This window comes from Diorhabda carinulata, chromosome X (genome assembly GCF_026250575.1).
Source record: "Diorhabda carinulata isolate Delta chromosome X, icDioCari1.1, whole genome shotgun sequence".
Classification (NCBI taxonomy): Eukaryota; Metazoa; Arthropoda; class Insecta; order Coleoptera; family Chrysomelidae; genus Diorhabda; species Diorhabda carinulata.
In genome coordinates this window covers 43,345,826-43,370,210 of record NC_079472.1, presented here as the reverse complement: position 1 = coordinate 43,370,210, position 24,385 = coordinate 43,345,826, and the positions used below count along the sequence as shown (strand labels likewise).

Here is a 24,385-nt window from a genome sequence, read left to right as displayed (position 1 = left end):
GTTGATTTCATAGAATATATATATATATATATATATATATATATATATATATATATATATATATATATATATATATATAGCTCTACAACTACAAATAATTTAATTGATGACTGCTTCGTATGAGATGAAAAAAATTAAGAAAAAAATGAATTTCTATTTTGATTTTATTTTTATTTTGATATAAATGATGTAGATGTATTCATAAATATATATAAGCAAATTGTCAATGCCAATATCATATTTTGATAAGACTAAAAGTAGACGAAACGTGAAACATTTTATCTATCTTTCAAAAATTATTAAAAAAAACTAATTTTATAACAAAAGAGACCTAAAATCAAGACACTTTAAAAACATAAATATATAATTTCTTCAATTTCTCATATCTTAGACCTTTTATACATGTTTATGTTTCTAAATCGTCTTAATTTTAGGTGTCTTCTGTGATAAACTATGGAAAAAATACTAATTAATTAATAAACGGAAGTAGCCGTATATAAATTTCATTTAAATTGTCTGACAATAAAAAACCTATTTGGTGAGCAAAATTTGTTGTCTTTCATTCTCTGTTTTATAAATTTTATCACAGAACGACATTCTACGAGTTTGTGTTTATGAGAGGCCTTTTCCTATAATACTAATAAATTTTATTAAAAATAAAATTGTACCTATTTTTATAAACTCTACTGAAATTCAACCAAACCCTCGTTATTTGGACAATATTTCAACATTGCTTGAATAAATGTCAATTGACAATAAAAATAAAATATGGTTGGTGGTATAAAAGTTGTTTCAAATGTTGTTCATATTGTTTTCTTAATTTTAAACAATTTATAATAGCGGCAATATCATTATGATGAAGCTCATAAATTGATGGTTTATCAATGGTTACATTATTATATAGGACACAGGCTCTACATCGCGCGCGATATGTACGATTTTTTTAATGTATGTATTAGTTTTAATTTACCAACCCTTTCGAATATTTAGTACAAACCACACTATTTACACTAGTATCGAATTTGACGTTTAGTTTAAATCTTTCTCGAGAAACTAATTACATTTTCCCACGTTTATCATAAGAAATACATTACGTTACGACTCTTAGTGCAACTCGTCGGTAACATTAAGATAAATTAGAATAACATTATGAGAATAATTTTTCATATAAATCATGCAAGCACCTAAGATCTCAAATATCATGATTTTAAATTGAATAAAATAGACCTACAATGAATTTTTCTATGACATCAGAATTATTTTTAGATTGTAAGATACTTTCATTATTCTTTTGACTTTAAGGTTTTGACTAGTAAGGTCAGTTAATCCTTCTTTAACAGCTGTTCTGGCTTACATTGTTTGTAGTGTTCCTCCATTATCTGCCTCTGTGGTTTATAACATATCGGGTAGCGACATTTCAGATTATAGTGTGAAATTTGAGTTGGGTGTATACAGCAAACAAAATATAACCCCAAAAAATAGAATATAGAGGTATACTGTTTACATATAAAAATAAGATAATATGAGGAAGATTGGCAGGTATTGACACGTATCAAATGGAAACAAGACCATTATCTACTAAATACGACTAAAAGTAGGGATATGTGTAACAATCATGAACTGATAAGAAATATCAGTATCAATTTTTAGACAAAATGAGAAAAGTTGAAAATTACTTGACTTTTAAATTATTGGTACAACCAGTACACGAACCAATTTGTAGTCTCAAGCCAAATATCTTAGTTTTTGGAGGCATATTTCACTTCTGTCAGTGTAAAGTCTAAGTTTGGTAGCTTGAAAATAAAATTATGTAGTATAGCTCACCATTAATCTAGAAATCTATTCAATACAATTTGACGTTTGTAGAAAAAAAATTTTTTTAACTTTGCGCGAAATATTTTGGCGATCTTCACTATTTTTAAGTTGTTAACAAAGAAAAAACTAATTTATGATATCAGTACCTGTTATTGTCCAATAATTGGAGAGACGTCCTACGTATATGAGGTCCTACGTATATGAGAAGCATAATCAGCATAAACAGTACATCCAACTATTTTTTTGATTCTCTAATTGCAAAATCTCACTTGTGCGAATCGGTTCCAAATAGTCACTTGAATACACATATTGTTTATGCTATTCGAGTAAACAAATGTTTGACGTTATGTTTTATCAAAATTTTCGTTTTGGGCTTATTATGAGTAAATGAAATAATTATAATTATAAGAAATTATTCGATTGTCCATCTTTAACTTTTTAATTTCATGAATCAAATAAAATATCAATCTCAATTTAGACTTTAGACTTCTTAACCAAATTATTTTGCTTGGAAATTAAACTGACCCCCCATCATTTTTCTATATCACACTAATACATGGATAAAATGGTATCATATTTTAAAATGAGAAAAGCATTGTTCATAAATGATTTCAAGATGGAGATATAGGTTATAAGGATTACCAAATTAACTAATTTGCTATTGACTTCCACGGAGAAAAGAAATTCTCTAAATATTATCACACGACAAAAATTTTTTAGTTCGAAGTATTGATTGAGTTTGGGAAAACAGAGTTTTAGTAAAAAAAAATAATTTTGTATTCAATGGAATACATATAAGTATATACATCAAAATACTCGAAACTCTCGATAATTTGGGAAAAATAAATATTGGATTCTATATTTAATTTTACTCTCTGCTTTTGAGGCTTTATATCTTTTCCGTGTATCTCTAGAAATTATAAAAAATATTTTTTATATAGTAGAGTAGAGAAAAAGTAGCCTTTTAATTTTGTTATTTATTAATTTGATTATATTGAACCTGAACGTCCTTGTAATGTACTAGATCTCATATTTTTAATTTGTCGAATATTCACTGTATGCCAATTTTCTCGCGATATTCGAATTTTGGAATCAAAGGGGGTTTTATCATATCTCTCTTTCCAGAGACTTTTAAATTAATGGCACCTGCAAAAACTATCTTTATACCAATCGTTTTAAATTTTTGCTATGTGCTATTCTCTTCCATCTATTCATAGTACATAGTTACAATAATTGTCAGAAAATACCAATCTATTTTTTACTGTTAAGCAGTGTTGAAAAAAAACTTTCCGAGTTATATACGCAGTAAAATGTAACTCCTATATGTCTTTTCCACTGAGAGATATAAACCGTGGCACACCTGAGTCATAGACTAGTTCGTGTCGTTGGATGTTCTGACTAACAAATTTTTTTCTTTTTCAGTTCAAGTACAGGTGAACGGAAAACCTGTAAGGGTAGAGCTCTGTGATACAGCTGGAGAGGTAAGAATTTTATATCAATTAATACAGTAGGTAGCTGAAATATATATATATATATATATATATATATATATATATATATATATATATATATACATATATATATATTTGCCATTCAGAAAAATATCGAAAATCCTATCTAAATGAATCAATCGTGTGTGAAATATCTTATTAAGAAATCTCACCGAAGATAATCAGTCGTTCTAGATCTTATTAAAGTAGAGTATTAATATTTTCTTAACAAGTTAACAAAATATTGAAATTTCTTGGCAGTGCTTCCATTTATATAATGTTCAAATTTACTAGATAATTTATTCTGAAAACTCAATTTATATCCAATAAAAAATTGTTACATTTGCCATTTGCGTTTGGCACAGGCTGAATTAATTCGTAAAAAAAATTGCATTGAAAAATTTAAACTTCTGATTATCATAACTCTCGATGAAATAAAAGGTTGTTGAGGTCAAACTGCCTTAGAATTGTTAACGTACAGGGAAGACTGGCATGCTATTTCACGTTCAATTGTACTACACTTCAGTAAAATATGCAACAGACCAATATATCAACTAATTAACCAAATTCCATTAACATATTGAATAAAGGAATTAGAAAAATTTTACCCATGTAAAATGTGTCTTTAGAGAACTATTCATTTTCAGATAGGTCAATAGGAAATTTAATAGGATTTCAAATAGGAAATTTCGAATTAGAAAATTAGATTCTATGATCTAAAATAATAAATAATTGAAAAGTCTTCATATTGTAATGTTTGTGTTATTTATTAATACGATTTCTATTCGTGGAATAAATCAATAAACATTATCTCTTACATTCTTAATTTATTTAAATACTTTACTCTACACTTGACTCATTTATATAATATACTTATCACTAACACTTAACTTCCATTTAATCCCAATAGAAATTCTCAGATGTTCTAGAAAATAATGAAACAGAATAAATAAAAAGTATGTAAATAAATGTAAATAAACCTCCTATTACAATAAAAACTTATATAAAACAAACATCAAATGGATTCCGCGGTTTATGAAAAGTATATCAATGGTGCCGTGTGTCCTCGCCGAATTTTAGAATTCCAATACATCTAGACAGGTCTGGCTCCAGAGCGGAGACGCGTTCGTAACAATATTTCTATGTGAAGAAAAAATTGAAATATGTTTATTGAACTTAACTCTCTGTTGAAGGGTTTGAGCAAATTTTAGATAGTTGCCCAAAAGAATATATCGTTGAAACTAAATGACAAAACTATTATTTGAACGTGTCGAGAAAACCGACCACAAAAATAATTTAGCTGGCATTTCATTAAAAAAGAATTGTCTACTACAGTATTTTTGGCGTACTAGTTGAACCAATTATTATTGACGTCAATAATTATTCACCATCACTTCCAGCTCCATATAAAGATAATATTACTAATATTACTTGAGTGACTAGGTCCATTGTTAATTGTTTCGATTTTTGATTGTCATTAACAGTTGCCTTATAATATGATCATTTTTAAAACTTCAATTACTATCAACAATTCTTTCTACTATTATAATATATCAATGCATTGCTTAAACAATTTATTTTTTTATAGTATAATTATAATTTGAAAATATGTACTTCGTTTACATTTCAATTTTTCAGTGGCACAATATATGTTTACCTTTCTTATCTTTCCAAAACTCTTAAACCATTTTCTATTTACTCGATTCCAAGCACACGATATTGACTACCATATTAATTACTTCATTGTTAATCTATTGCCAATAGAAGAGACCCTAAACCCGTCCTGATATGGGCGAAGCTACCTGCATGACACATGAATAGGAGAAAAATTATGTTCATTATATTTTCCTATTATTAATTCATCTTATATTGATTTTACGACCGTTACGAAAATGTATCGTATTGATGAATATGTATGATTCAACCAATTTATTAATTAGATCTGGTTTGTTGAACCTATCTACCATTCTGTCGTCATAACTGTATGACATCTTCAATAAAAGTTGTAGCTAGGTAAATTCACCGGCACAGGTTTAACAAATTTATCTGTGAAACCACCTTTTTTTAACATTAGAGGGAAATGTTGCTCTGGTACTTTCCAATCATGTTTTTACAAAGGGATTAGAAGGCATTTTTAACAAAGTGGTTTTAAAGTTGGTTTATGAATTAGGCAATACATCTAAATAATTGTTGGGTAATGTCAATGTTAAATTCCGGATTTGGAAAATATGGAATTTACGAACATAGCTGCAATGATTGTGAGAGAAGGTATGTAGGATAGACTAAGAGATCCGTTTATTTCGTTCATTTCTGATTCAAAGAGCACATAACTCATTCAACTTATAGCAAGTCAAAAGTATGGACTAAATATCAACAATCTAAAATTGTTAGAAATTGTATCCAATAATAAATTGTTGGATGCATTTCCTGTGGAAGATGTTTTCCCGCTGAAATTATTATTTTTTTTTCATTGGTGAGAATATTTAGTATGAATAGGTAGGTTTATAGGTTTTAGTTTACTCTCAGTCTCTGCAGACGTTGTTATCGAAACGCACGTTGGACAGTGTTATTGTGAGTGTTGGTGTTTTGATGATATAAACAATGTGTTCATTATTTGTGATTTTTTTTTGGTTGAAGAACTATGTTCAATAAAACTTATTTCCCGATGTTTAAAATAACTAACAAACAATCTACTAACGGAATAAGCTGGAAATTTGTCAACGGTCGTAAAAAATTATAGATAAAAATATACAGGATTTGTGGTTATCTCTAACAGTCAGACCGGCGATTCATTTATTGATAGTATACTCGTATATATTCACTTAAAATCTGACCAGTTATTTGATGTTATGGTTTTAAACTTTAACCGTCAGGATCTGTCAAGAAGCTTCTAGAAACAAAGGGGGGATTTGATTGTTTCCCAGATCAATTTTCTTAAAAACTTAATTATCCCTCATAAACTCAAAGATTTGTCTGAGTAAAGCGCGTGGAAATGGAAACTGCTTGAAACACCGCAAAATTAATCTCTTTTTACGGGAATGATTAAATTCCTGATATAAATTAGCATAAAATCGGTACATGATCAAGTTTAACAGAAAATCGCAAAAAGTACCTGAAATAATATACCTAATTACCATTTGCTTTGATGTTTTATCTGAGATGAATAACTTGTAGTTGCCTTCTAAGAAGAAACAGTAAAAAAAGACGCAAATTTGGTCACAGACTTTACATGTACCAATCTGAAACCATACAAATACATTAAAAACTATCGTATAATTTTAAACGCCAAAGTAAAGTGAGACATATTTTAGGATATTTATTACTTATTTCGTTTTATGTATATCGTTCTGATTAGTTTTGTGTTAAATATTTACAACTTTATGTTTGGCAAGGTTCAGCATTCGAATTTACAGTTTGTTTACATAATATTTCCATTGGTAATTATTCAAATGTATCAATCAAACAAAAACCGGTCCAAACTTAATTTCTAATTACTTGTATCCACTTAAATATTAAACCGAATTCACCAACACCATGTGGGTGATTCCGTTCTAACTGTGATTTTTTGTATTCAAAATTTCAAGATTTTAAAATTTAACTTTTCTAACTTTTTTATGCATATTATTCATCTATTTTACTGTAAAAATAAAACTCTAAGAGGAATTTACTACAACTTCAAAGTATCACGAGCAAGACACAAATGTCGGATTTTGAGTTCCACGGTACTGACTCATTTATCCACGGTACTGACATGGTAACTTAAGATATTAAACAACAAGTGCATCAATTTTCCTCAGTTTGATCATAAACATTAGAATTTATAAGGTAATTAGTTTAAATCATTTGTTACGACAAAAAAAATTAATAATTTATCGGTAAATTCTAGGAATGGACATGACACGGTACTGACATGGTAACTTAAGATATTAAACAACAAGTGCATCAATTTTCCTCAGTTTGATCATAAACATTAGAATTTATAAGGTAATTAGTTTAAATCATTTGTTACGACAAAAAAAATTAATAATTTATCGGTAAATTCTAGGAATGGACATGACACGGTACTGACATTCAAGTGATGTAGTATAAGTTTTCTTTAAGTGGCAAGTTATATTGTATAAAAATAATGTTTAAATATCTTAAGAATTATTCAATTAACACAAAATTTTTATTAATTGATTATTAATTAATGACTAGTACAAAAAAACAATACAGGACATTGAATATCACAGTTAGAACGGAATCACCCATGTATTCATTATCAGGTAACGTCGCAATTGACAATAAAAAATTTTCATTGTCATAAGGCAATAATGTTTCTATTTAAAATGAAGATCCGAATGTTTTTTGAACTCCTCTCAATCAAAAAAGCAATTATATTTTATTCAAGAACAATGGTTATCAACCATAGTATTTGACTTCTAGAACAAATCGTTTGGCAAAAACAATTAAAATACTATGTTTATATTATTTGCTACCTCAGTATGAATTATGCGGTAGAGAGTATTGGTAACGTAATATTACCCTTAAAATGCACTTCACTTTACCGTTATTGCAGTTAGCATTTAGATTTCAGTTAGGTGTGTTACAAAGATAAAAGCAGGTGTATTGAAATCGAATATATGTATTCAATTTAACACTTAAGACATCTACTGTCAATAACGTAACTGGTAATGAAACATTGCACCGGATTTCCAACGTTTTGATTGAAAGGTATCAACGATCAAATAACTAACTGGTATTCAGTACAAGTATAACAAGAATCAGTTCTTATTCAAGGTTATTCGTCATTATCACAGTTGTACATGTCAATTACTTAAAAATATACCGTATTTATATAATTTCTTCAGATCACTTTAATTTATATGATAAGCCTTATTAAGTATAATTACAGGATAACGAGGTGAGATGCGTTTCACATTGAAAATTCCTTAATGTTTGGGTTTCTACTTTGAAGCCATTATGAAGAGGAGGTGGTTATTCGTTTGGATGATTCCGAAGCCTAAATCTGTCTACTCGTTGGAATTCCAATGAGAAAATATAATATACAGTTTGGTAAATACAGGAGCGAATGTCGTGAAACGTACAAGAGGCACGAAGTTAAAATGAGAAAGTATTCGGATGAAAAAGAGGGTAACATGTGCTTGGTGGATTAGTACGGTAAATAATCAAAGTACTAAATTCTGTACCCCAGAATAAAATATATATTAAGTAACATTCTTTAATTATTCAGAAGACGTAAATAAAAGTATTAATAGTATTTATTACTGTTTAATAATGTATTGAACAATACAAGTCTATACGAAATAAGAATGCAGATATTTTCTTGAAGAAAGTGAGAGTGAGAATTCTAATATTTCAAAATTAATTCGGATGTTTGTCAGAACAGGGATTCAAACCCTTCGAAAGCATTAAAACAATAATTGAAAATACATAATTAAAGTACAGATAAAATATTCATTCACTAAATTAATCTAAACAATAGATATTTGTACGTTTCGACTAAAATTATAAATCGAGAAAATATTTCAACAACGATTAGATATTAATATTATATAAAAAATATCAGCTTAACATATTTATTGTTGAGTTTAAAGTCTTCCAAATTTTTTGGTTAGTTTAGATTAGGTTAGGTTTTGCCAAAATTTCTCGATTCTGTCCAGTCAAAGCTTTTCTTTTCACTTTTGATTTGAATTCCATTTTGCACCAATAAATATTTTTTTCGGTATCCAGTAAAAATAATGAAAGTAGGTAGGTAGTAGTTACAATAGTAGTCAAGTATACCTGTTTGAGGGATAGTACTAATCCCTACTACCATCATCTAGTAACGCACATTGACGGGCGTTGCTATTTCACATTCATTCCTGTATTTGCCAAAAGGTACAACAAATTTAACGATATTACCACGATATGAAAGGGATCCTTCACATGTCGTCTCCTGCAACGACACGGTACCGATATGTTGGTGGATGCATTCCCATTTAATTACAAGTAAAAACGCATCCACTGCCGTGTCCTGTGGAAATACAATTCATTAGTGAACTTGAAGTTTGAGTCGATCACTTGTTATCATAAATTGAATTCTTAATGTCAACTAAAACCACTAACTGAAACTCACACTTGCGGTCCAGCCTTACGCATATAGAAAAATATCTCAGATCATCATCGAGTCGGAAGTTGATGAAAAATATTGATAGAATATAAAAATTCAAATTGTAAACTTAAATCTTTAAATATATATAATTGTATATTTTGTGAGCATCAGAAATCAAATCCGTTTCTTTAGGACAAACAACTAATTCAAATATTCAGTCCATTTGTATTAAAATGTTGTTTCAATTTTAGCGCCGAGCTAAAGATAAAATAACTATGTGTCAGATATTCTATATGGGTGATTCCGTTCTAACTGTGATATTCAATGTCCTGTATTGTTTTTTTGTACTAGTCATTAATTAATAATCAATTAATAAAAATTTTGTGTTAATTGAATAATTCTTAAGATATTTAAACATTATTTTTATACAATATAACTTGCCACTTAAAGAAAACTTATACTACATCACTTGAATGTCAGTACCGTGTCATGTCCATTCCTAGAATTTACCGATAAATTATTAATTTTTTTTGTCGTAACAAATGATTTAAACTAATTACCTTATAAATTCTAATGTTTATGATCAAACTGAGGAAAATTGATGCACTTGTTGTTTAATATCTTAAGTTACCATGTCAGTACCGTGTCATGTCCATTCCTAGAATTTACCGATAAATTATTAATTTTTTTTGTCGTAACAAATGATTTAAACTAATTACCTTATAAATTCTAATGTTTATGATCAAACTGAGGAAAATTGATGCACTTGTTGTTTAATATCTTAAGTTACCATGTCAGTACCGTGGATAAATGAGTCAGTACCGTGGAACTCAAAATCCGACATTTGTGTCTTGCTCGTGATACTTTGAAGTTGTAGTAAATTCCTCTTAGAGTTTTATTTTTACAGTAAAATAGATGAATAATATGCATAAAAAAGTTAGAAAAGTTAAATTTTAAAATCTTGAAATTTTGAATACAAAAAATCACAGTTAGAACGGAATCACCCATATTTCACAGAAATTTCAAATTACGAAATATTTACTTGTTGTCGTATAATATAAACTGTTGTGGATGAGATACATTAGATACAAATGAATTTGAATATTAAAAACAAAGCAAACAAGTAATTGCTGACGCCATGGAAATTGTATCTAGACTGTATAATTTAATATTTACAGGGTTATTGGTACAGGGTTAGTTAATTTGGAATTTTTTGGCCCAGTTAGATGGATATCGGACAGCGAATGAATTCGCGTTTAACTTTAAGAAAAGATTGTAGGTAAAGAGATTAAAGAAACCACGGTCAAGATCATGTGGAACCTAACAAGTGTTATATGGCGTAAACTGTAATAAGATCCCTGCAAAAGGAAACAAAGTTTTACAGCATTAAGCTCTGTAGAAATAACGAAAATGATAAACTTATGGGACTAAAATACTGCAAAAGAAATTCTATCATATAGCCGCGGTAGAATTAGCTTGGCGAGGAGTGGAAAATGCTGCTTGCATCACTGATATTTTTGTAACGAATCAAACAAAGATCGTTCTGTAATATATCAAGTTGAATATAACCCTGTATTTATCAAGGTGATTCAAGAATGTGTACAGAAAGTAAATTTCTAATAGAAAACAATATCCTGTAAGTTATTTAAAAAAGTGAATTGGTTGAATACTAAGGAAAAAAATACTAATCACTCCATTGGATCGACCGCTGTCAAATGGCCAAAAGTGCGGTATAAGAGCTTGCAAAAATTACCAGTCACAGCAATGCCAACTCAATAAAACTCTTCTGAATATTGACGGAAAACATAATAATCAAATCATTAACAGCATACCGTTTGGAAATACATCTTCATCAGTTATATAAACTAACACGTCTAGACCTTCACTTAGCAGATCGCACATGTTAATTGAAGTTTTCAGAACAGATCTAGAACATTTTTGACTATGTGTGAAAAATTAATATACTCTAAAAGCATGCGATTGCAATTATTTTGCCATTTGGAACGACCTATTTATGTTAATTAGAATTTTCGACTCTTCGACATCCACAATAAAAACAAAACAAAAAAAGAGAACGCCTCAGAACAATTGATCCGAATCCGAATTTAGACCGTCTATGCTCGATTAAACAGGCTCAGGTTTCGTATTAAATGCAATATAAATGTTGATTAATATTAATTAAAATTTTGTTTGTGATGTACCTTTAAAAATTTTCCTAGGTGTACATTGAACACAAAAAGTTTCGGAACATTGATTTGGAGCCAAACTAGCTTATTTCCGACAGTACAATTTTTATGATTTTTGAGTACTGATTCTTCTTAAAGTTTTACATAATATAGTTCTTGAACTAGGAAAATAATCCTAGACAACTCAATTTTTTGTCGCTGCAAAATTGTTATTGTTTCTTTTTTTAAGAAATAAATTAATATCAACCTATTGAGTAGAACAAGAGTAAACAGGCTTCTTTTTCCAAACTCAAGCTTAGAGTAAAAAATATATAACTAAACAAACACCGTACAAATTTTCAAATAAAGTATGATTTATCCTATTTACAAGGAGAAAAAAAATTATTTTGGAATACAAGAACCAATATATCTACGGAATTTCATAATTGTTCATGTAATTCATAGAAACTTAAAACAAATATTAGCACAAAATTTGAAAAAAGTTTCATGAATTGTCATTAGTAACCACCTGTTTTCACATAAAAAAGTTTTAATGTTTTTGTAGTAATGACAGATACCATAATTGTGATTAGGCTGTCTCAAGCATACTTTAGAGAGGTTTTTGATAGCATTAACAATTTGATACTAATTTAATTTAGAAAAAGGAAGCGATAATAATCTTAAATGAGAAAAAACTGTCGAGAAAAGACCAAATGTGTCCTTTTTGTTCAGTTTGGGTCGTCTACAAAATACCCTTTATAAACGAAAAAAGTGTAACCAAGTAATCGCAGATATATAACTGAAGGATAGTTAAAATGGATAATGGAAAACTATTCTAACCACTGTATCTTGATTTTTCCATTTCAACATTTCAAAGTCAAACGAAGATTTCATTTTTTCTATTACCTATGAGTTGGAGAAACATTTATGAAATTTCATAGATATATTGGTTCTGGTATTCCAAATAATATTTTTCTCCATGTAAATTCTGAAAAAATCACTGATAAAACTTTCATTTCCTTACAAGAAATTAATTGACATTAATTATAAATATATAAATAATATGGCTTGGACGGTAGTACACTTCAAATGTTTTTCAATACAAATATATCTTGTGACTCCTGAAAATAACTACGTAACCATTAATATGAACTTATGTTGAAAGGCAAGCTTGTATTTTGCTAATGATAACAATAGTGTCTAGTTATTTATTTGGCAAAGCCAATTACCGTAACGAAAGCAATAAGAATAAGGTGCCACAGGTTGACTCTCTCTTAAGTAAATGTATACTCGCATATATCCTAACGGCTATGTTTGCTGTTATTCATACATCACATGAATTTAAAAAATAATCTTGTTAAATCATACGAAGATAGTAGTTGATTATTGAAGCTGCAAAAATATCTTCTATTAAAAACTTTGTCATTCAGACGGAACATAAATTCCAAATATCATTTGTAATAAGTTGGAATTTTTGAAACCGTTTGTGTTTTTCATGATTATCACACTGTTCACACTACTTATAACTTATATACACACACGTCTTCAGAGACTGAAGTTAAAATAAAATATTACGAATTATCACAATACATAATAATTATATTGTGTTGCAGATACTAGTAGATTTTAGGAACATTATAACTTTCTTAATCTCTTTAGCAGTTGAGTGTTTCCTTACGGCTTCAGATCAATTTGTGGATGTGAGAGATTTAAGTTTGAGATTATTTGCAAGCTGGACTATGATGTGCTGTGAGAGGCTTCTTATGCATTACGAGTATAGCATTTTCATTTTCCGTGCAAGATTGGAGCCGTATAAAAGAGACTGTTTTATCAGGAGCAAAAAGAGTTTTGTAGATGTCGTGAAAATGGTTTCAATTTACTGAATCAGTATAATAAAGCGATGTGTTTATGTAGGAGAAAAATTTATTTGATAACATAAAGTAAGCTGTAAAGCTCGCCATTGTAAACATGTATAGAATGTATAGAAGGTCAGCGAATATAACCTATAAATTTTTTATTTAAGTAAGAGAGTCTTTTTACCGTAAATTTGTTAGTTAGTGGTGGGAGAAATTATTGGAGTACAGGGTTCTCGCGGCAGGATTATATTTTTGAAATTGAATAAATAAATATTTTGTTTCAAGTCCATAACAGTTCTTAGAGGTCGCACAATGAAAAAAATCAATATAACAGTTTTTGGTGTTTCGGTCGAAGATTGCATGTAATTAGAGATTATTAACGGCATTTCTGCTTGTTATTGTGGTCATTTAAATGGAAATGAACCTCGTTACTCCAAAAAATGGAATCAATAGTACCAAAAAGCTCCAATGTCGTTTTTTGTAAAAAACAAAGTCATTTTGTTTCATTTGAATTTTGAAAGGATTGTATATTGTAATTTATATAATTTATTGTTTCAAAGAATAGCTTGTGTAGACTATGAAAATAATTCTTTTATGTGAAAGCACTGCACCTGTTGAGAAAGAAATTGTTTCAGGAGTGCATTATACAGGTAGAAGAGAGGTTGTATACACTTTATCAAGGACATGCTACAATGATAAGATTTAACAATCATGAACGCTGTTAACAATGAAAACAATGTTTGTGTTTTAATTCAATGTCCATACTTGTTGGATTTTTTCGGCTATAGTTTTCCAGTTACACATCTATTTCTTCAATTTTCCGTTACTCATTTCTAATCTGTTGACAAATATAGTTCTTTTTTTATCAATATTGGATATTCACCGTGTAAAGGATAATTCAATCTATAAATTAATTATTCTACTGCATAATTATCCTTCCATAAAGACAGTTGGTCTACGTTTTCATTATAGTTTTAATTCAAATGTAGTGCTTCGAAACTGGTTGCAATTTTCAGAAAGATACTCAGTGAAAATTTAATTGAAAAGACAGGTGCGGTATCTAAATGATGAAGAATTTACATTACCAGTTTCCTCATCACATGATAAACAGTACATTTAGTATTTTTTCTAATAATAGTCAGGAACGTACATGTAATTGTTAACATTTTTTGAATATTTGTAAGAATTTATATTATTTTGTATCTTCATATATAATGATAATTGTATTATAATTTAAAACTTGAACAGAAAATGGACTACAACCAATTTAATTATGTTTTCAATTATTTTTTCAACTTTAATTTTGCCTGTAAGCGACACTAATGTCAAATAGCAAGCGAACAATATTTTCGTCCAAATATAACCTGTATGAAATTATAATAACTATTATAATAAGCACCTGTGGCGAAATAAAGAACAAAAGAAAAGATTGTTTCTCCTGCAATTTGAAAGCTAATATACAAATAATTTGTTGAGATGATACAGGTGTTCTTATATACGTTTATATAAGTTTAGTTCTTAGTAGTATAACTGAAGACTGTACAACTTTTGAAATTTGACAATATACAATATCCACTTTCAAAAATGTTCTTGCCGTATCTGATTTCTATTAATTTTTCACTTTTTCTGGTCACATATTCTAACAAAACATATTAATATTTTAATCTCAAATAGAGCTTTTCAAACTGTTATGAACTGTAAGGTAGAAAATTATTATAAAATATTAGAATCTCATGAATTTTTTCTTTAATAAAACAAATTTTTTTTCAAGAAGCATGTGGATTGAACGATAATATTGGTAACATCATATTTATATAGGATTCTAACATTAGAAACACAAGTGAATATTACAGGTATATAATTGTTGGAACGAAAAGTAGGTACAGAAAGAAATCTAACTATCCTTAAAAATAATATTATATAAATAATAACTAGTAGTTGTTATAAAAGGCGTAAATTATATAAAACTGGAAAAACTATATTGTATAAATATAATTTCTTTGATCGTATGATTGATTATTTTAAATCATTTTTCTGAGAAAGATAACTTTTTTATAACCAATAATAACCAAATACAAAAGAGCACCAACAAGTATGCCGCTTTTATCGCATTCATGAAATTTACATATTGTCTGCTACTTGGTTATAGGTCTGATGGACATACGTTTTTGAATTTTCTCTCGACACGAGTGTTTATAAACCATGTAAAAACCAAACCAAACCAAACCAAACTGGAATGATTGCTCTAGTCTTTCTGAATCTTATTTGCAATAATGTGGCGGAAGTTTATTGAGGCTTTCAAGACATCTAGTAAGGAATACCATGTAGTCTTCTTTGATAATATTTGCGAACTTAGGTATATTCGTCGTCGATTAAAAGATTTTGAGTGCGTCCGGAATTCTCTATATATATGGTTCTGAAACTTTTATTTTCCTAAAACTTTAAAAGTATTTCCTCCAAAAATCTTCGTTTATACCTAATTCATATCTGCGTAAAACTTTTTCAACACAATTTCTCTATGTATCTATGATTGGGAAACATTCTATTGTGAACTGTTCTGTTATTCAGGTACATCGATCCTATACTTTCCTTAATTGTCCTTTCATATCGTGAAATGTATTCTTTTTGATTTTCAGTTTACCGACTCTAAACACTAAATAGTGTATCCCATACATTTTCTTATATTTAAAACCTAATGTTTTCTTCTTTGGATTCTTCAGTATCTAATTCGTCATTACTCCTATGACCATTTAGCATAGATTCTATATGTCGTTTTCTAGGATGTTCTATTGTTACCAAAATTCTCAGTCAATTTTCTATCGAGTTAAACCACCGAGTATCAAAATAGACACTTAAGGTAAATGGGTCTGCGAGACCGTTCTGCTACTATGCGTCTATTTGCTGACCAATGGAATGTAGACGTGTTACTATATTGCCGCATTCGAGTAGCTAGTCTTTTTTCATACCTTCCGTAATTAGTGTTTCCTTCGACTGCGACCATTATTATCAATGTTTGAGATAGTACATAAAACGAAAGCACTGGGAGGCAGAATAGCGTGAAATGGTACTCGAAGACGAATTGCGATTTTGTTTATGTTGACATGATGGCCATAGAAGGGTAACTTGGAAAATGATTGGCGTCTGTACAAGAAAGTTTGAATAATGGCCTAAGTTTTTACTGCTATGGTAGCCAATAACTACTTATTATTATTCGAAGTAGTGATAAAGCTGGGTATTAGGTTGATGTCCTCGTAAACTATTTGACTTCCTCATCTAACAGTTTTTACACAAATCCTTTTTCAGCGTGAACATACTTTATGTCAAATTATAAAGTTTCTTTATGCATCAGGTGTTAATGTTTGTTCATAAATTATCCTATACGTTCTTCCAGAAAAATCAAATATTTTAAAAATTACTAGAGATTGATAATAAAGAACTCAAGGAACCAATAATGTAATAACTAATATTGGTTGTTTCATTCTATTTTTCTGTACCACTTTGTTCTAGTATTTGACTATACGAATTCGTTAGTGTTATCAAATGCTTCATATTTATATAATCTCAATCTTACTCCTTATTATTAATTTTATAGAAAGAGACTATTAAGTTGCTGCTTCCATTATTTCTTTAATAATATCCGGACACTAAGATGAAATTTATTTCAATTTTACGCTGGAGATATTTCAGCAGATCAAAATCAAATAATTTTTAATAGTAATAAGTAACGAAAGCAAAAGCGCCCAATACACACTACACATAAATGCAGGCAGTGCTTCTTTTTGCCTGTCAGATTGGTTTAAGCTAATTTTGTCGACACAACGATCTAACAAAAAAACGGTGATCGCGCCAAGCCGAGCTAACTATGATTCACAAGAAAACTGCCTATTGCTCATCCAGTTTAATTATGGTAGGAACCAGTACAGAAATAGATATCTGTAGCCCTTGTTGTGATTGCGGTCAGACCTCCACTATAGTTGTGTGTTTGTTAAATGTCGAGGACGTTACTTATTCCTAGAAATGTTGTCACTTAATAGATCTCCAACTCTGAGACGTAGATATCAAAATAATATTGGGTGAGAAACAACGGGTCTTGTGAATTAGAATCATTAAAATGAATTAAAATCGTAATTTACTTAAACTGAATACTCATGAGAATATTAATCATATCATATTACCTTAAAAAAAAGAAATGGTAAGATATTCCTGATGTCGGTTAAGTTTTAAGTTCTTAAAACCATTTGTGATTTGAGGAATAAAAAAGTAGAAAGTTAGTGTCGTTCTTATTTAGCTCCACGTTTTTGGTAAAATAGGTGTGATAGAAAAATGGTTTCAAGTTTACTAAAAAATACTCATTCAAAATAGATCCAAAATGAGCTTTCCATATAATCACAAAGTCTAGATATTTATCATAACGCAGAACTAACTTGTTTAACACATATCGGTGAAATTGATTCAGGTCTCGGATGATGTTTTCATATCTCTGTCCGAAGATGATCGTATTCTGCGTAAGTACTTACCAAACAATAAAAGATGGACACATATATCATTCACACTACATACAAGATTTAGACTCATGTCGCTCAACGCTCAAAACGACTGTTACGGCTCGTTATCATGATGAAAAAATGTTTGTCTCAAGGCTCTTTCTCTGCATATCGTTTGGCAAACACTTCAGCATCCTCATCAATTGCATAAACGAACAAACTTGTCCAGTTTTTGCATATAGTAAGTGGTATAAAGTGATTTCTTAATCCCATAAACTCAATTAAAACTAAAGCCATGTATATGGTAAATATTAAACTCTCCAAACTTGAATTTGTTGTTAATATTAATAATTCGTTCGATACAAAAATTACTGTTTTCGAAGAAAAGAAGATCCGGAAATGACATCAATCAACCAGTTGACCAGAATTGCATAATAAATAATAATAATGTAAGAATTAGCGAAATTTCACCAATAAAAATTACGATAATTTCACAGTTGATGATGGTCTGAAAAATTATTATAGTCTATATTAGTATAGTGGTAAAAGTTCCACTTTCAAAAGGATGATATTTACGGGAAAATGAGCTTTTCTCACAACAATAGTTTTCTATGTATCAAAAGTCCGAAAAGAGATGCAGAAGAGGCATTAGGCAAACGAAAGGTGAACCTAAACGGAAAGCCCAACACGAAACCATGGTTCACACATGAAATCAAATCACTTGCGGAAGAAAAAAGACTACAATATAGAAGTCAAACAATTACATATGCTGATTACAAAGTCATGAGGAATAGGACAAATATGGAAATACAAACGATTAAGAGACAATTCTGGGAGAAATACTCATCAGACATGGAAAACGACTTATATGGGGGACAAAAAAAGATCTGGAATATGATAAGGAACATCAAAAGACCAATCAATGAATACATCCACACGAAAACAATAACGTTAAAAGGGGAAAGGTATTTCCATGAACTCTACGGTGACACAATAAGAAGCCAACCCACAGAACAGAAACAAGAAAATATATCTGGGGAAGAAGAAGACATCCAACAACAATTAATATCAAAAGACAAAATTGAAGCAACAATGCGCAAGATGAAAAACAGGAAATCACCAGTGCTGGATAATATTAATTACGAGCTTCTTAAATATGGTGGCAATGAATTAATAGACCAAATGCATGTCATGTTCAACAAGATATACGACCAGAGAAAAGTACCAGAGGAATGGAAAGTAAGCATAACGATCCCCGTCTTTAAAAAAGGGGAAAAGAAAGATCCAAATAATTATAGAGGGATCAGCCTCCTAAGCACGACTTCAAAATTACTAACAAAAATTATTGCAGAAGAAACCTCAAGTAGCGGCATGAGCGAAGAACAACAAGGATTTAGATAAAATAGATCAACCATAGACGCTATATTCATCTTAAGAGAGATTGCCGAAAAGGCCATAGAGTACAATAAAACCGCGTTTATGTGCTTCATAGACTTAACAAAAGCATTTGACAGAGTGAGATTACATGACGTCATTGAGCTACTAAAAGAACGAGGCGTAAACCAAAGGACAATAGACATCATTCGGGACATGAACAACGGAAATAGCACATATGTTAGAGTAAACAATGAACTCTCCAGTAAAATGCCAGTATCAACAGGGATCAGACAAGGAGATAGTCTCAGCCCAATACTCTTCAACATTGTAATGGACGAAATCATAAAAGAAGTCAAAACGGCAGGCAGAGGATACAGAATGGGAAAACATGAATTTAAGATAGTTTGCTACGCTGATGACGCGGTTGTGATATCCGAAGATGAGGATAATCTGCAAAAACTGTTACACAGATTTGAAACAGTTGCAGGAAAATTCAATATGATCATATAGACACAAAAGTCACAATCCTTGACAATAACGAGAGAACCAAGAAGATGCAAACTGGCAATTTATAATAAAAGTGTAGAGTAGGTTATGTCCTTTAAATATTTAGGGATTAACATCACGAGCAATAGGAACTTAAAACAAGAAGTCAAAACGCAGCAGCAGCAGCATCTAGGATATCGGGATTCCTGCGAACCGTGATATGGAGTAATAAATTTTTAAGTATCGAAAGCAAAACACGGATATATAAAACTTGTGTCAGACCAGTAATGACATACGCCATAGAAACGAGGGCGGAGACTGCAACTACTAAGCGGATTCTCAGAACGACCGAGATGAAGACATTACGCTCAATCACAGGGAAAACACTAAGAGACAGAATAAGGAACAATGAAATTAGAAGAATGTGTGACGTTCCGGATATAGTGAGATGGGCCAGAACTAGAAGAAGAGAATAGAATACACGACGATCGACTGGCGAAAATCGCAAAGGAAGAGAGACCCAATACAAGTAGACCGCCTGGAAGACCACCAATGCGCTGGTATGAAAGCTGGTTCTCGGAGTCACAACTTAGGCTGCCTCTTTGAAAACACAAGACATAATCTTAAAATAAGGAGAAGAAGAAGAAAAGTCCGAAAACAATAATGTTTCTCTTTTATCGTAACACATACAACATTTTTCGTTCAATCACTTAATAACATAAATATTTCATTCATTAAAGTTATTGATACTATTTGAATAAAATCATTTTTTGGTATAAAAACATTCAAATTGAAATCTGTTGGTTTATACAATGTCTAAAAAATTTCGCACGTCAACCTCAAAAAGTCAGAACTTTCAATATAAATTTGGAAATATATTTGTGCATTCATTGAGAGAATCTCACTAAAATATTAGTCACCTAAACGCTGAATTTTCGTTTGATAATCGTATTAGTAAAGATTTTTCTGACAATGGAAAAATTTCAGTACGAAATCAAAAGAGAGTTAGACACAAGTACATTCGATTAAACTTTTCCCAGGCCTTATTGACTTAGTTTAAATGAATTTAATTAAGTGAATGAAACCTGCATCCACCATTACACTCCGAAAATTGAAAAACAGTCAAGACAGTCATGGGTTTGTGCGCATCGACTACCTTCAAAAAGGTAAAGTGAGAAAATGCAAAAAGCGACTACATTTCATGACAAAGAAATTAAGGTTGATCATCCACTTCATCCACCAAATCTGATTTGAGAAGATTAAGAAAGCTGAAAAATAAAAATGATTATGGCAAAAAAAATTTGGTTCTCTATTAGGTAGGAAACTTTTGATACAACCCTCTTATGTACCTACTTACTAGTTGCTATGCATAGCGCGACTTTTTATGAAATAAACCCATTTCAAACATCAACTTCATTAAAACTATAAATTTAAGGAGCTAAGCACAAACATCTGCATATTTCGTTTTGTGGAATACGTTTTTGACATTATGGACTTATATTCAATCTATTTTCAAAAAATGCATTCAACTTTTTGTTTTGGCTTAAGTCAGTTATACTGTTTTCTTCATCGTGTGAATGAACTGGAATGATAATTTCATTGTTTGGATATGTAATGTTGTCTTCTTCATTCGAATTCGCAGAAGACGAATCATTCACCACCATGAGAATGCTAGCACTCACACATCAGTTCAATCAAAAATGTTGTTGAATAGTTAACTCATCAAATTAATGGGTCATCCGCCATACAGTTCTTGTTTGGTACCCAATTATTCCTTCTTATTACCGCTAGTCAAAAATAAATTACGATGTCAACGTTTTTCTACACCTGAAGAAGCGATTGATGCGTTCAAATGACATGTTTTGGAGCCATCTAAATCGGAATGGAAAGAAGGCTTCCATAATTGGTACATGCAAAAATCGATCTTAATGGAGAATATGTTGAAAACCAATAAAGCCATTTCCGATTATAAATTACCGTTTTTTATTTGTCTGTCAAAACTTATTTAGCAACCCTCGTATTGGCTCAAAATGAGGATTTCAACTTCTGAAATCTTTGTGAGCGGGCCAATTCCGGTAAGCTGCATAATTATAATAAAAAAAATTCCGTTGCCGTCTTATTCACATACACTAGTGATGGATATTTCTGACACAAGTTAGGCTCTTCTCTAAAAGCTTAAATCTGAGCTCATTGAAGACAGACGTCTCTACAGAAGGTATAGGACAGCAGGTCTTTTTGGTATTTTTTTATGATAAATACCTCAACAACTCGTACCATTGACTTAAGCAGGAAGATAACTAAAATTCAATTTCTAATGTAACCATAGAGTTAAAATAAAAGTAAACGATGAACTTATGGAGAAGAATTCAACATACAATTTGCTTTGTGACATCTATCAAGCAAGAAAGAGTCGGTAATGAATCGAAAAACCAAACTGTACACACGAGAATCATCTGCCTAACAATGTCGAGATGATATCATTGAAACAATATGATTATTTATGACCAAATGAACAAATTTTTTCTTTGTATTATGGTATAGATAAATTAATATAAAATATTGCTTAGGTTTTTAATATAAATAGAAGTCAGTTGGTTAGATGTGTTAATCCCCATAATAGTTGAAAATTATTAATTTCAATGGTTATGATATCGGAATTTTTTTGTATCAAGGAAATAGAATCACTAGTTTCATCTCATACCATACCGAATATATGATTATTTTATTCTAGTCTCTCTTTGCCAAAGTTTTTTTTTCGTTGTAGCTCTCGGTTACAGGATTCTAATAATTCCAGTCTTTATGTTGCCTTCAAGAAATAAGATCTTTACTCGGACACGTTCCTAGTCCAAAGCATTTATTACGTATTCTTGCAATGGCGAGTTTCTTCTCACGGATGACAGTTCATAATATATTTAGGATATAACTTATTATATCAGCTAGTTAGCCTTGGTAATCCTCATAATAATGTAATGAGTCAACTATATACAAAATTATTTTTAGAGACTTTTCCCTTTATAATGGAAGAGTTCTTTAACTAAATTGTGCATTTCTTCCAATGAACTGCGTGTTATGTTCTGATTCTGATTCTGATTCCCAATTATCTACATAAACAGTTCTTTTGAACTCAGTAATTCTGGAGATGAGTTCAAAATACAACTAATATTTGAAAGACAGTATGCAATTGAAGGATCTAATTAAAATAAGGAGAACGATTTTCTTAGATTTGAATAGCTATTCAAATCTAAGATAAGGACTATTCCCCGCAATAGTTTATAGTTTCCTGGCTTAAAATATCACTGCTATACTCTTCTATGTTTAAGGTTCCATGAACATGATTTTGTTATGAGTATTTATAACAAAAACAAGAAATAATAGTCAAAACATTGAGGATTGGGAAATCAAAACATCTTTGATGATGCATATCGTCTCTAATCTGGAATCAAAATAAATACTTCATTATTTTTATAAATTACAACATTTCCTCCACAATTTCGACAGGAAAACAATTGATTCTCAATATTTTTAAAAAATTTCCCTACAATGCGAAAAATTGTCATATAAACAAATAATAGAGATCTTTGCATACCACGAAAATAAATAATCAAGTATCACAGTTTCTAAATCAGGGTTGTTAAATAGAAACATTGAAAAATGATGATGTTTATTGAGAAATGGGGTGTTCAAATTCAGGTACAGATTAAAATGTTTATTAAATGTTTATTTATTAAATGTATATTAAAAGATGTAGTAAAAAATAGAATAAGAATGAAATGACTATTAAAATATGTTCGAACTATAGGAATATTGAATTTGTTTTAAGTAGCAAAAAATGATTTCGGAAGATTCTTAAAGAAATTTCAACATAGGATATATATTTCTTAGATAAGTTTTTTTCCATTTTTTTTATTTCTCATACTTATATTTTTTTAATTTTTATATATTATAAATAGAAAACTCGAATCCGTTCCTACTAGGTATAGTTCTCCCAATATCAATTGCAGAAGACAGTTATGCGAGGAACAATCAATATTTCATAAATACGCACGGCACTCATACCAAATTAAGAAATGAAAATAGTTATTTTCCTAACAAGTACGGAAAGTGATACTTTCCCGCACGCGACTGCAGTTCGGGCAAGCAGTCAAGTGCGGAAAGACACTTTACGCATTAGTTAGGAATATTATTTTTTCTACGACCGTATATACAACGACCCATTTTTCAAAAATTATTTTATTCCAAAAAACATAATAATATACAAAACTTTAACTAAAAACTACTAAGTATTATAAATCTTAATATTGAAAACACAATTTGTTGCATTCTGTAGACTAGTAAGAATTGCCGGTCCAATGGAGTTATTTGGTTTAATGTGGTTTAATTTAGAAGAAGATTGTACTTATTCGGTCACTTCCCAGACGTTTTGAACAACTTTGACGTTTTAGTAACAATTACACGCCTGGGTTGTCATAGCAACTGCTAACAAACCCGGGTAGTTTGATAGCAGTTGCTATGACACTCCTTTGAAGAATGTACAAGGTTATATAAAAAATATCTTCATTATTTTATATTTTCAAAAAATTAAAAATGCCACAAAAATTTTATTAAATGATTAAATTTT

At 30.0% G+C, this 24,385-nt stretch overlaps 1 protein-coding gene across 2 annotated transcripts in view; it reads left to right on the top strand.

Annotated features, from left to right (window-relative positions):
• Positions 1–24,385, top strand: part of LOC130901543 (rho-related GTP-binding protein RhoU-like) — a 134,478-nt gene that overhangs the window by 95,326 nt on the left and 14,767 nt on the right. For both annotated transcript variants that reach the window (XM_057812995.1, XM_057812996.1), the window contains exon 4: positions 3,238–3,296. In XM_057812995.1, the coding sequence (XP_057668978.1) occupies positions 3,238–3,296 (59 nt within the window). The remainder of the gene's footprint in view (positions 1–3,237; positions 3,297–24,385) is intronic.